Source organism: Chrysochloris asiatica, unplaced genomic scaffold (assembly GCF_000296735.1).
Source record: "Chrysochloris asiatica unplaced genomic scaffold, ChrAsi1.0 scaffold00065, whole genome shotgun sequence".
Lineage (NCBI taxonomy): Eukaryota > Metazoa > Chordata > Mammalia > Afrosoricida > Chrysochloridae > Chrysochloris > Chrysochloris asiatica.
The window spans coordinates 5,807,644-5,822,298 of NW_006408583.1; the positions used below are offsets into that span (position 1 = coordinate 5,807,644).

The 14,655-nt window shown below is 39.1% G+C and overlaps 1 protein-coding gene across 2 annotated transcripts in view; it reads left to right on the plus strand.

Moving 5' to 3' along the window:
- MLLT3 (myeloid/lymphoid or mixed-lineage leukemia (trithorax homolog, Drosophila); translocated to, 3) overlaps positions 1-14,655 on the plus strand; it is a 427,197-nt gene that overhangs the window by 233,287 nt on the left and 179,255 nt on the right. For both annotated transcript variants that reach the window (XM_006864467.1, XM_006864466.1), the window contains one exon: positions 8,777-8,859. In XM_006864467.1, the coding sequence (XP_006864529.1) occupies positions 8,777-8,859 (83 nt within the window). The remainder of the gene's footprint in view (positions 1-8,776; positions 8,860-14,655) is intronic.

The window sequence follows — 14,655 nt, forward strand, 5'->3', positions numbered from 1 at the left end:
TTGGCATTGGATTGTTAACTTCAAGTTTGGTAGTTCAAACCCACTAGGTACTCCTTGGAAATCCTGTACAGGATTGCTATGAGTCAGAACTGACTTGAGAACATTGAGACCACACCATATCACATCACACATAATGTGTGTGGGTTTTTTTGTTTTGGTGTGTATATGTGTGTGTGTGTGTGTGTGTTATAGGATAAGCATTGTCCTGCTAACGACAGGATCAGCAGTTCAAACTCATCAGCTGTTCCTTGGAAACCCTATGCAGGGTTGCTTTGAGTAGGAACCAACTTGATGGCATGGGGAAACCTCTGTTAAAGAAATTCAGTATTTGTTTATTTCATGGTCTAATAAATATAGAATATCTAAGAAAAAACAATTCAGCAAAATGTATTTTAAAAAATGTAAGCATGATCGTGACTGACTGTTTTTACTGTGTGTGTGGTCATCTTTCCACAATTTTCTTATTTATGTTTTGGCAGATTTGTTTATGTTAGAGTTTTGGGCTTAAAGGAAAATTTTAAACACAATACATCTGCCTTTAAGTTGGAATAGTAGTAGCACTTATTACTTCTCTTTGGTTAGATTTGGTGGTAGTGGAGTGCCGTCGAGTTAATTCCGAATCAAAACAACTCTGCATAGGGTTTCTGAGGCTGTAAATCTTTATGGGAGCAGAAAGCCGCATCTTTCTCCTGTGGAATGGCTGGTAGTTTCAAAATGCTGATTTGAGATTGGCAGCCCGACTTGTAACCACTACGCTACCAGAGCTCCTTTACGTCTCTTTAGAAGAATCACATTTTAGATCTAAGAGCAGCCTCTGCAATGGAAGCTTCCTCCTCAGATCACTGAGGAGGGTAGAGGGCACTGGCATTGGGAAAAGAACAAGAATAAAAGAAACAGAGGGTTTAAGATGCTTGCTGCTGTTACGTACCATCCAGCCGATTTCCAGCTCATCGAGAGCTCATGTGACAGTAGAAATTTTTGGGAGCGGGCTACCAGGTCTGTCTTCTGTGGAGCAGCTGGGTGGGCTCAAGCTCCCAACCTTACCTAAAGGTGGCACACTAATGCAGGAACAGCAGTCCTGGTATGGCGCTGTGGGTTAATGCGCCAGACTGCAACGCTGTTTGAACTGCAAGGTCAGTGGTTCAAGCTCACCAGCTGCTCCTCAGAAACCCTATACGGGGCGGCACTTCACAACAACAACAATGTAGGAACACATGCTGCTGAGTGACAGAGTGATCCCCACCTTGGTTCTACTTGTTGTTGTTGTTGCTAAGTGCCACTAAGTCGGTTACAATTCATAGTGACCCTGTATAGGGTTTCCAAGGAGTGACTTGGAACTTGTGACTCAACCGAACGTTTCTTTTGTTAAAAATAATTATTTTATAAAACAAACCCCAATTATATGAGATCACTATTGTAAAGGAGTCCTGGTGTGGCACTATTGACTAAGCAGTGGACTTCTAACTGCAAGGTTGGTACTTCAAACCAACCAGTCATTCCTTAGAAATCCTATACAAAGTTGCCATGAGTCTGAAACTCTATGGCACTTAACAACTATTCTAAAAAGTCAAGAAAAGGTTTTCATCCTTCAAAAACAAACAATAATTATACACATTGTTACCTTGGACAATATACACTATCAGATGTTACTGGAGGAAGTCCACTGGGCAGGGAAGCCTGCAGTTTAATAATGAGCCTCTTACATAGAATGCGACAAATCACATTGGGAACAGCTTTGAGAATGATATTAAATATTGTTCCTTATTTATGTCTTCCATATTATCCCTTTTGGCTAAAATGTTGCCTATTTCCTTTTGTTATAACTAGTTTGGAAACTCATGTCAATGATTCTTATTATAAGTATCCAAATAAATAAACAGCTTCCTCTAATTTGTCCTTCTTCAAGTTAGAACTGTAAGTTTGTTTATATTGTTAACTCCTTTTCTGGAATGCCATTGTGTATATAGTTTCTATTGTATGCTTCTAATTAAGAAGTCAGAGTGATTTTCAGACGTTGTTCACTGTTATTTATGAAAATACTGTATTTAAAAATGATTGAGGTATGAGGTAGTACACAGTTTCTTATAAAACCAGTTTTCTGTACAATATATAACAGATCATTTCCTTTGGAGGGTTGAAAAAAATCTTAGACCTCCAAGTATAAGATAGGCTCACTAACAGCTGTTTCCTATAATAGGAACAATTTGCATGCAGAATAGAGAATTATACTGTTATAAAGCCAGTTTGTGCCTTACATAATTGGTTGCTGTGGCATCCATCTTCATTCCTCTTCAGCTCCTCTCTACCCTGGCCCAACACAGATAAGTCTACCCATTCAGACACCCTACCCACAACTGTTCACTTAGATAATATGTTTCTCATCTTATACTCCAGTTTTCCCCGAACCTCCAGAAATATGAACTTTGCATGCTTCAAAACCCCAAACCCCAATACTCATGGGAAATGTCCTGAGAAACTCCTGAACCTCATTAAAGGCATGGTCCTGGGTTACTCCATGGCTTGTACTCCACACTCTGGTTGAGCTTACCCCTCTGCATGTCCTTCCCATTGACTCTTGTTGGTACCTATCATAGATTGAATTGTGTTCCCCCAAATATGCGATATGCAGATGATACAACCTTGCTTGCTGAAAGTGAAGAGGACTTGAAACATTTACTGATGAAGATCAAGGAACACAGCCTTCGGTATGGATTGCATCTCAATGTCAAAAAAAAACAAAAATCATCACCACTGGACTAATAAACAACATTCTTATCAATGGAGAAAAGATTGAAGTTGTCAAGGACTTAATTCTTTTTGGATCGACTATCAACATTCATGGAAGCAGCAGTCAAGAGATCAGACGACGTATTGCATTAGGCAAATCTGTTGCACAGGAACTTTTTAAAGCGTTGAAGAGCAAAGATGTCAGCTTGAGGAGTAAGGTGCGCTTGACCCAAGCCATGGTATTTTCAATAACTTGGTATGGATGCGAAAGCTGGACAGTGAATAAGGAAGATCGTACAAGAATTGATGCCTTTGAATTGTGGTGTTGGAGGAGAATACTAAAAGTGCCATGGACTGCCAAAAGAACCAATAAACCTGTTTTGGAAGAAGTGCAGCCAGAGTGCTCCTTGCAAGCCAGGATGGCTAAGCTTCGTCTCTCATACTTTGGACATGTTGTCAGGAAGGAACAGTCGCTGGAAAAGGATGTCATGCTGGGTAAGATGGAGGGTCAGAGAAAAAGAGGAAGATCCCCAATGAGATGGATCGGCCAGGTGACATCATTAATGGCATCGAGTGTAGAGGTGGTAGTGAGGTTGGCCCAGGATCGAACATTGTTTCGTTCTGCTGTGCATGGGGTCGCTATGAGTTGGTTCCGACTTGATGGCACCTGACAACAACAACCACAACAAATATGTGTCGACTTGGCGCGGCCATGATTTTCAGTTGTTTGGCAGTTATGTCATGATGTAATGTGGTAGCTGCATGATGATTCCCTGTGATGTTATCTCATGTGATAAACCAAAAAGAGAATTATGGGTAGGCTGCAGTATCATTTGGATTCCTGGTGTTGATGGCTAGCTATAAGGTTGGCGGTTTAAACCCACCAGCCGCTCCTTGGAAACACTATAGAGGGTTGCTATGTGTTGGAAATGACTGGACAGCAGTTCCCAACAGCAGCAAAGCAATACCATTAGTACATCCCAACCCTGATCTAATGTAAGGGAATTTGCCAGAGATATATCCTGCAACATCTTTTATCTTGAGAAAATGAAAGAAGAGATAAATGATTAGAAAGGAGGAACCTACTGCAACCAAGAAAGAAGCGCTAAGACTGGAGTACATCATTTGGACCCAGGGTTCTTGTGCTGAGGAACTGCTAGATCCAAGGAAAGATTGATAACAAGACATTTGGAGATCTCCCAAGAATACTGAGCCGAAAGGAGAAAAGGCCCTTTCCCCAGAGCTGGCAGAAAGAGAAAGCCTTCCTCTAAACCCAACACTCTGAATTTGGACTTTTATCTTCCTAAACCATGAGAGAATACATTTCTGTTTATTAAAGGCATCCACATGTGGTATTTCTATTACTAATAACTAAGGCAGTACCCATCTCTACTCTCAAACCCTTCTTATAAACCTTTGTGTGTTGCTCATGCACTTCATTGTCAGTTTCCTCTGTGTGTAACTCCATCTACATGCCTGTGTATGAACCTTTTGTTTAGTCTTGGTGACGTTTATGGATGCCATTAGCATAGTGAGCACAAGTTTGACCCTTAGAGCCATCAGGGTGTCCACCATAGTAAGGAAGTCTTCTCATGGGGAGAAGACTTGTGTGGCACATTGAGTTAAGTTTTAGACTGCTAACTACAAATTCTCCAGTTGCTCTGTAATTAACAAATAAGGTTATCTGCTCCCTTAAAGATTGACACTCCTCAGAAACCTGTGGAGCAGTTCTGCTCTGGCCTGTAAGGTTGCTAGGAGTCAACATTAACTCTGTGGCAATGGGTTTGTGTGGTTTGGTGGCTCCTGGAGGATGAAACTGTTCACAGACTGAGAATGAATAACTATAGGTCACTCACCAGTATAGACAGTTACCTCACAAAACGCACAATGTGAAACAAAGTAAGACCCCGAAATCCTTCAGAATCTTTGCAGGTTATAAATATGTATATTGACTAGAATTCTCATTTATTACACAAATTCACAACATATACAAAAGGGTATATATAGAAGCACCTATAACTTCTCTGGCATGTTCAGCAGCCCACAGAATAACTTAACTTCAAATGATTTGGGCACAGAGGAAAACTCTAGTAACCTGGACACAGAATCAGCTGTTCTGAACCAGAGCTTGCCCTCTGTGTAATACTGCCCTTCTGGTTGGGATGGGGCTCAGGGGTTCTCAAAGCATTTAGTGTCCTGTGCCCGACCCCACCCACAAGTGTTCAGGGTATTTGAATATTCATGACAGGTTGACAGGTGGTTAGTGGATGCAGGAATGAGTCATTTTTTAAAAAATAGAGAAACTTGTAAGGTCAGGTGAGATACCTGCTTTCCAATTTGCTTTTTGATGTCAGTTAGGGGGCATTTACCTAAGGTGGGCTAAAGGAAACTGTCAAGCAGTAAAATCCTGTCTTCAGTATACTTCTTAGTAACCACGTTTGTATTAGTGGAACTTCTCAGTAATTTTCTTGTACAACATCACCATAATCTCTAATCACAGTGCCTTGCATTTGTATTTTGCTCTGCTTGGTTTTTTAGCACCCTGTCTGCCTTGGTTACAGATGTATAGATGGCATTATCCTCCTGGTTAAAGGGGAAGGAAATGGAGGCTAGCTAGACAACCTGAGTATTCTGGGTCAGTTCTAGGGCTCTTGATCAGCTTTTACGTTTGTTTACATCCAGAAAGGTTACAGGTATTTGGGTGCTTTGTGATCTGATTTCTAACCTCACTCAGTCACTTATTGAAAACGTCATGTGTGCCAGATTCTGTGCTGTGTTTTTCATATCCTGCTAAGTGTCAGCAACTGCCCAAAAGAGAAATTTGAGGTTCAGAGAGGTGAAGTAACTTTCCAGAGATAGCCTGGCTGCTGTAAGGTGAAGTAGGGACTAGACCCAAGGACAAAAGATGCCAGACCCTGAGCCTTTGACACTTTTCACCTTTCTGAGGTAAACGTGGTTTCTGTCTTTGAGGAATAAAAGTCCATTCATAGATGTGTTGTTGTAGGTGCCATTTAGTTGGTTTGATTCATACCGTCTCTGTGCACAACAGAACGAAACCCTGCCTGGTCCTGCACCAGCCTCAAAATTGTAATGTTTGAACCCATTGCTGCTACCCCTTGGTTGGGGATCTTCGTCTTTTTCACGGACTGTCTACCTTACCAAGCACGATGCCCTTCTTCAGGGACTGGGCCCTCCTGATAACATGTCTGAATTGTGAGAGAGAGTGTCTTGCTTCTGAAGGAGCACTCTAGCTGTACTTCTTCCAAAACAGATTTGTTTGTTCTGGTAGGTAGCCCATGGAACTTTTAATATTCTTCTCCAACACTGTAATTCAAATGCTTGGATTCTTCTGTGGTCTTTATTCTTTATTCATTGTCTGTTTTCAGTGCATATGAATCTGACCGACATCTCTGCTCCATCACAAGCTCTCATCTTTGTTCTTTAACACTTTGAAGAGGTCTTTTGCAACAAATTTGCCCAGCACGATAAGGCATTTGATTTCTTGACTGTTGCTTCCATGAGTGTTGGTTGTGGATCCAAGCAAAATGAGTCTTCGATACCTTCAATCTTTTTATCATTTATCATGATGTTAAAGGAGCTTTGGTAGTGTAGTGGTTATGAATCAGTCTGCGAATCTCAAGGTCAGCAGTTCGAAACTACCAGCTGTTTCCGCGGGAGAAAGGTGAGGCTTTCTGCTCCAGTAAAGATTTGCAGTCTCGGAAACCCTATGCAGGGCCGCTATGAGTTGGAATCAACTCCACAGCACATAACCAACCACCACCACCACCGTCATCAACATCATGATGTTATTTGCTGGTCCACTTGTGAGAATTTTCACTTTGTTTAAATGGAAGTGCATTCCATGCTAAAGGCTATAGTCTTGAGTCATTATCAGTAAGTATTTTAAGTCCTCTTTGCTTCCAGCAAGCCAGGTTGTATCATCTGCATGTCACAGATTGTTAATAAGTCTTCCTCCAAACCTGATGCCACTGTTCTTTGTATAAGATTCCTGAATATATGATAATTAGGTAATCTTTTGAGTGTCAAGCCAGTACTCAGGTAGTTAATGATTTGAACGTGTAAAAGGAAAAGGTGGCAGTACCTTATGGTCTAAAAATGCTTTGTGCAGAGCTGGGATTTGAACTAGCAAAGGATAATAAGAGCAACTTAAAAATGTACTGTAATAATGGGGAGAAAGCACAGGTGGGAATTGCTGGCATGTTTGGTGGGAATTAATGTGTTTAAAGGAAGCACAGCCGGTTTGCTAGGCCACAAAGAGGAGGAGGCCTGGAAAGGTAGGCTAGAGTCCTGCTGAAGAGGACTGTTCCTTGTTATTCAGCTTGAACGTTATTTCTTTTTTGGGGGGGCTTAATTTGTATTTATTTGCTAATCTTTTTTTTTTTTAAGGTTTTTATTGTGGATTGAGTGAAAGTTTACAGGGCACAACATCAGTTTCACATTCAACCATTCATATAACTTGTTTTATTACATTGAGTATAATCCATCCCCTCCATATACCAGAGTTAACAGTGTTTCTCTGTATCCTCTTTAGCTTTTTTTTGGGGGTGGGGGTGGGGGTGGAAAAACTTTGCCTTTTTGGACTTTACTGTCTCAGCTTCTAGGGAAGGTTTTTACATTTATCTGTGGATATCAAGGGCTCATGTATGAGATTACTAGGAAGCATACTGAATAATCAGATGAGGGCCAGTTTCCTATGTCTGCTAGGTGACCAAAGTCTGATCCTCAGAGCCAAAATACATTTCTTCTCTAGAATGGTTTCAGTTGACCTGTAGTTGATTTTCAAGTCCTTGTTAGCACAGTGCTTAAAGCACTAGACTGCTAGCCCAAAGCTTGGCATATAAACCTACTAACCTCTTAGTGGGAGAAAGATGTGATAGTCTGCTTCTGTAAAGATTGTTGTGGTTGTTAAGTGCCATTGAGTCAGTTCTGACTCATAGAAACCCTGTTTAGGAGTTTCAGGTTGCAGCTGGTGAGTTTGAATTCCCGGCCTTGCAGTTAATAGTCCAGTGCCACACTAGCCTTGGAAATCCTTCAGGCCAGTTTTATAGGGTCTCTAGGAGTTAGGATCAAACAGTGAGTTTGTTTTGTTTTGTGGTTGATTTTATCTTAGTGGGATAAAATCATAAGTTGCTTTCTTAAGATCTCTCACATTTCCTAGGAAGAAAGAAAGGTAGTTTAATAAATTTTCTGCTTTCTAACTTCATAAATAATTCTTATGGTTTCTTATGCTCTTTTGATACACTTAGGTTTTAAGTTTTTGTACATAGACTAATAATTTAGTAAGCATTCTCTTTAGGCCAGGAAGATAGGCTTAATGCATATCAGTAGTATTGGGAGATTCTGGGGAGTCCTTGTGAGTGCTCTGGACTAAAGCACTGAACTGCAAGGCCAGTTTGACCACAAGGTTGGTAGTTCAAACCACAAGGTCGGCAGATCAAATTCACCAGCCGCTCCTTGGAAACCCTATACAGGGTTGCTGTGAGTTGGAATTGACTCAACAACACTTAACAACAACAGCAACAACAACAAGGAAGGAGGATACTCCTGGTAAACTTGGACATAGAAATTGGAGCTTCCCACAAATGTGAGGGAGTTAGAGGTCGAGTGATTGACTCTAATGATCAAACATAGATAGCACTTTGATCAGGAAACTAAAAGTTGTTTTTAAGCTTTGGGTTGTAAGGGGCTCTCTTCAGTTTTCCGTAAAATTAAGCCTTAAGACAGGGTGATAGCAATGAGAAGTCAGACTGTTGGTGATTATGGTTAACGCTGTAGAACTACCCCTTCACCCCACTAAGAGTTGAATAAATGACTTAAATAGTTTCTTTAGAAAATAGTTGTTGCAATTTCTGGAGAGAAGTAAATGACAGATCAAGGACTTAGCAGCAGCGATTGCAAGGGACAATGAAAGTTGAGGATCTAGATTGTAAAAGGAGATTATAGTTCTTTCTTTAAATAAAAGGAATGTATTTTTGCCTATGATTCCTGTCTTACTTATGTTCTTTTTTTTTTTTTTTTAATGTTGCAGTGTGCAAAGATCCACCTTACAAAGTAGAAGAATCTGGGTATGCTGGTTTCATTTTGCCAATTGAGGTTTATTTTAAAAACAAGGTACGTAATCTTCACCCATTAATCTTTCAGTAGAAGAGCCTCCCCTAACCAAATTTTTCAATTATTTGATTCATAAACACTTCTATCATTACATGATTTTAAAATAAAAGTTAAATTTGTCTTTGAGGAATTTTGGCTCTCATTACCCTTAATTATAGAGGAAGTGGCTAGAAAAAGATCAGTTCAGTTCTATGGGGCGAGAGTACATGAGATTCACTAAATGTTCCTTTTAAGAGAAGAGTGATTACCATTTTCAAAAAGAAGATTAATATGTTTGTAAAATGAAAAGATAAATTATGGCTTCACGGTGAAATGCCCTTTACTTATTTTCATATTTCCAGAATTTTTGAGGCTTGCAAAGAGTAATCTCTCATTTCATCTTTTGCTAACACACACATAATTATTTTAAATTGAGATATTATGGATTCTATGGAATTTTAATAGTTTTTAACAGTACTAATTTGGTGGAACACATAGACGATGTGATACTGTTAAAATATTGTTCAACCTTAGCTGTAAAATTGGGGATTGGATAATGAGAGAGCCTGCCTCATAGGCCATTGTGAGGACAAGTTCAATTAAATCTCTGGAGAATATTTACAACAGTGCCTCATACAAGCGCTTAAAAACTTGAGCTGTTTATTTTAAATCTATCCTTTTCCTTCTCTTTTCACAAAATTATCATATATTCTACAACCTTCCTAAAGTGAAATAATTCACTTTTAATTAAGCTGTAATAAAACCATTCTGTAAAGTAGGAATTAATGAATGACGGAAATAGATTTTACTTTCCATACTTTTCTTGTGGGTTTTTCCCCTGAGTCTGTGTTCTCTTGTATATATCCCCCTTATGGTACAAACTTGCTGTCCCCATGAGTTGAGGTGTTCTTAGATTTGTATTTTGAGGACTCATTTGACAGTAATTCCTTTGTGTAGTAAAACATTGAGTACTTGCATTACCTTTGGTGCTCTGCTGAATCCTTTACATATGTTTATTTCATTTAGTAAATGTATAAGAACTTTTGAGAGGTAATTGCACTTGTCCTTTTTAAAGTAATAAAAGTTTGAGTAGCTTTCTAAGAGTTGAAAAGCGTTAACACTAGATTCTTGATGTATGCCTTTCTGACTATTGGTAACCCAGGCGTGCCCCGGCTTACAAAGTGCTTATAGTTCCAAGGCAACCCAAAAAAAGCATATTAAAATTTTGAGGTACATATAATGATTCATAATAACAAATGGGCACTACTTGGTGACTCACATCAAAACATTAGTATGGTTACTGCATTATTATGCCAAAGATGGTATAGTGTATCTGTGAAAGTTTCGTATTTTTTATGTATTGGAAAGTGCACTATATACTATTACGACGAAAAATATTTGACTAACTGAAGTTAGATACTAACTGTGGAACTATTCCTACTTTAGTACAAATAAAGGTGGGTTTATTATGAAGCTGTGTAATTCTGGGACTGCCTGCACCCTAACTTTGATGCCTTAAGAGCAGTGAGTCAGGTTAAAATAGTGAATGCCTTCTTCAGGTGTAATGCCATGCAATTGTCCACATGTTTTTTCATCAAAACTGCATTTATTGTGATACCATCACTTTTTTTTCTCAACTTGGATTTTCCTTATAAAACTAGTTTATGATATTTTCTTAGTTTTAAATGAGATATACCATAAGATTAACTTTTATAAAGTGTACAAATCAGTGTTTTTAAAAATTCTATCCACAGAATCGTTCTACCTATTTCTAGAATATTATCATCACCCTGAAAAAGAAACACTGTACCTATTAGCAGTCACTTGTCACTTCCCCGCCTCAGTCCCTACCAACCATTATCTACTTCCTGTTTGTAAAGACTTATTCTGACCATTTCAACTAGATTAAAATAATAGAATATATGGCATTTTGTGTCTGATTTATTTGTTTATATGATGTTTTCAAGGTTCATCCATGTTGTATAATTTTTCAATACCTCATTCTTTTTTTTTAGTCAGTGAGTAATATTCAGTTACGAGTACTGGACTGCTAACCACAAAGTTGGTGATTGTAACCAACCAGCCACTCTTTGAAAACCCTATACAGGGTCACTATGAGTCGGAACCGACTGATGGCACTCACAATAACAATGATATGGATATATAGTATGTTTAGTTATGATGCAGTGTTGTCCCTAGTTTGTTATGGTCAACTCTGTGAATCATAACAAATTATGGATAACATTGCGAAGAATGAGAATTCTAGAGCACTTAATTGTATTCATGCAGAACTTGTACTTAGACTGAGAAACAGTCATTCAAACATAACAAAGGGATATTGTGTAGTTTAAAATCAGAAAAGATGTGTGTCAGCATAGTATCCTGTCACCAGCCTTACGCATCCTGTATGCTGAGCAAGTAATCTAAGAAACTGGACTATATGAGAAGAACCAGCATCAGGATTGGAGGAAGATTCATTAACACAACCTTGCTTACCAAAAATCAGGAGGACTTACTTGAAATACTTACTGATGAAGATCAAAGACTACAGTCTTCAGTATGGATTATAACCGAAAGCAAAAATCCTCACACCTGGGCCAATAAGCAGCATCATGATAAACAGGAAAGTTTAAACTTGTCAAGAGTTTCAGTTTACTTGGATCCATAGTCAACGCCCTTGGAAGTAATAGGAAATAAAACATAATGCATTGAGAAAACCTGCTGCAAAAGACTTTTTAAGAGCCCTTCTGCTCCCAACACAGTTTAATGTCTTAGGAGTATAATGAATAGATATCATATGGTGTTTTTCTTCCTCTTGTCATATCCACTATGTATTTAAAATAGGCCTCTGACTGCACTGTTGGAAAAGTCTAGACCTTGGATCCAGAGATGGTCTTGTCCAAAAGAAATGAGAGGATGGGTGGTCTATTCTGATCTCTTACGGAGGGCCATATGGCTAAACCACTCTCTTCCCACCACCTAAATTAATTGGATGTGTAATTGACTTCTGTCTGGAAGTTCACAACCTTCTCTCCTTTCTCTTTTTAAAAAAAAAATGGGGTCATTTTTAGAAGCTGCTGATTGAGCAGAGAAATCCAGTCTGTGAATTGCCCAATTTTCCTGTTGTAACAAATGACTTGAATGACCTCATAAATGTATTTTTGAAAAACATGACAATTGAAGACTAGGAAGCATCAACTTGCCCACTACCTCTTCCCCCCACTCTATCCGCCATAAACTCAGTCATCTTGAAATTCATAGAACAGAGTAAAAAAGCATAATGAAGGCTTTTTGAGTAGTCATTTATATACCTGTCTGTAAGACGTATTATTTACTTTGCAAGGAATTTTAGTTTCTTAAAGTACAAAGCACAAGACACATGTGACTGAAAGCCATTTTTCCTTTAAGGCCTCTACAATCTGACAATTAGGCTGAATACCATTAAGTAGATTTTCCATTTAGTATATAAATTTGCTTATTTCTTTTTTCTAGTGTAATGTGCCCCTAAGGAGACATATATGTGTTTTTGTAATATGAAAATGTAATGGTACACCTGATTGGCCCTATATAATGAGGTGGGTGGAAGGAATCCTAGAGGTCAAGTAGTTAAAGTGCTCAGTGCTGGGTGAAAGGTCAATGGTTTGAACTCACCAGCCATTCCATGGAAGATCGATGTGGCCGTCTGTTCCTGTAAAGACTGTTGTTCTTAGGTGCTATTGAGTTGGTGATGACTCATAGTGAGCGACCTAATGTACGGTTCGGTCCTGCTCCATCTTTACAATCATTGTCAAGCTTGAGCCCATTGCTGTAGCCACTGTATCAGTCCATCTTGTTAGAGGTCTTACTGTTTTTTGCTGACCTTCCACTTTATCTTGCATGGTGTCCATTTTCAGGGACTAGTCCCTCCTGACAATATGTCCTAAGTATGAGAGACGTAGATTCACCATCCTGGCTTCTAAGGAGCATTCTGGTTGTAATTCTTCCAACAAAGATTTGTTTACTCTTCTAGCAGTCCATGGTACTTTTAATATTCTTCTCTAACACCACAACTCAAATGCATCAATTCTTCTATTGGTCTTCCTTATTCATTGTCGAATGTTCACAGGTATAGGAAGCTGTTGAAAATACCATGGCTTGGGTCAGACACACTTTAGTTCTCACACTGACATCTTCACTCTTGAGCACTTTAAAGAGGTCTTGTGCACATTTGCCTAATTCAATTCATTGTTTGGTTTCTTGATGGCTGCTTCCATAAGAGTTGCTAGTGGAGCCAGGCAAAATGAAGACTTTGACAAGTTCAATCTTTTGTCCATTTATCTTGATGTTATTTATTGGTCCAGCGGTGAGGGTTTTTGTTTCCTTTACATTGAGGTGCAATTCATACTGCAAGCTGTGGTCTTTGATCTCATCAGTAAGTATTTTAAGTCACCCTCGCTTTTAGCATGCATGAGTATATCAGCTGCAAATCACAGGTTGTTAATGAGTCTTCTTCAATCCTGATATCACATCCTTTTTCATATAATCCAACTTCTCACTTCTCAGATTACTTACTCAGTGTACAGATAGAATAAGTATGGTGAAAGAATACAACTCTGGCACACACCGTTTCTAATTTTAAACCTTTGTCTGTTTCATCAACTGCTTCTTGGTCTAGGTACAGGTTCCTCACAAGCACAGTTAAGTGTTCTGGATATTCATTCCCTGCAATGTTGTCTATAGTTTGTCATGAACCACACAGTTGAAAGCATTTGCTTAGTCAGTAAAGCACAGGTAAACATCTTTCTGGTATTTTCTGCTTTCAGCCAAGATCCATCTGATGCCAAAATGCTAATTCTCATTCCACGTCCATATTTGAATCTGCCTTGAATCTTTGGCAGTTCCCTGTCAATGTACTGTTAAAGCCATTTTTTAATTATCTTGAACAGTATTTTACTTACATGTAATATTAATGATATTGTCCAACGGCTTCTGCATTCTTTTGGGCCACCTCTCTTTGGAATGAGCGCAAATACAGATCTCTTTCAGTTATTTGACCAGGTAGCTGTCTTCCAAATTTCTTAGCATAGATCAGTGAGTACCTTGAGTGATGCATCAGTTTGTTGAAAGATTTCTATTTGTATTACATCATTTCTGGAACCATGTTCTTTGCTAATACCTTCAGAGTTCCTTGGACTTCTTCCTACAGTAGCATTGGCCTTTTTTTTTTAACTTTTTATTGTGAATTATGTGTTAGTTTACATGGATGAACAATATCTTTACATTCAACCTGTATTATTTTGTTTCACTGCAATGATTACAATCCCCTGCATGCATCATCAAACAACCAAAGGGTATACCCCAAATTCCTGCCCCCAGTCCGCCAGCACACAGCCCCTCTCTCTCCCTGAGTCCAGAGTCCCCAGCCACTCTTTCTTTTCAGGTCATCTTCTCTGCCTCCATCCCTAGCATCACTTCCTCCCTGGACAAGGTCTCATACTTCACTTTTCTCCCTCCCTTGATAGTTCCAGGGATCTCCACTCCTGGACTGCAAAATCAGCTACTCCCCTCCTTTTGTTACCAAACATTTACATTTACCTTTCCAGTATTCACTGTCAGACCTGATAGCAGTCATTCCCTATTGAACCACAGGAGTCCTCTCCCTCTTACCTTTAATTAACCCTATCCATACAAGTTGGAAGCAATTCAGTGGAGATTCTACCTTTCCCTGTATCCTGTGGAGCTAGGTTCCCTATTGAAAGCTTGTAAGCCAGTCACTTCTTGCCTTTGTAGTCCCCCCTTTAGGTAGCCAATGTCTAAATTCCCAATCCCTGTCAACCC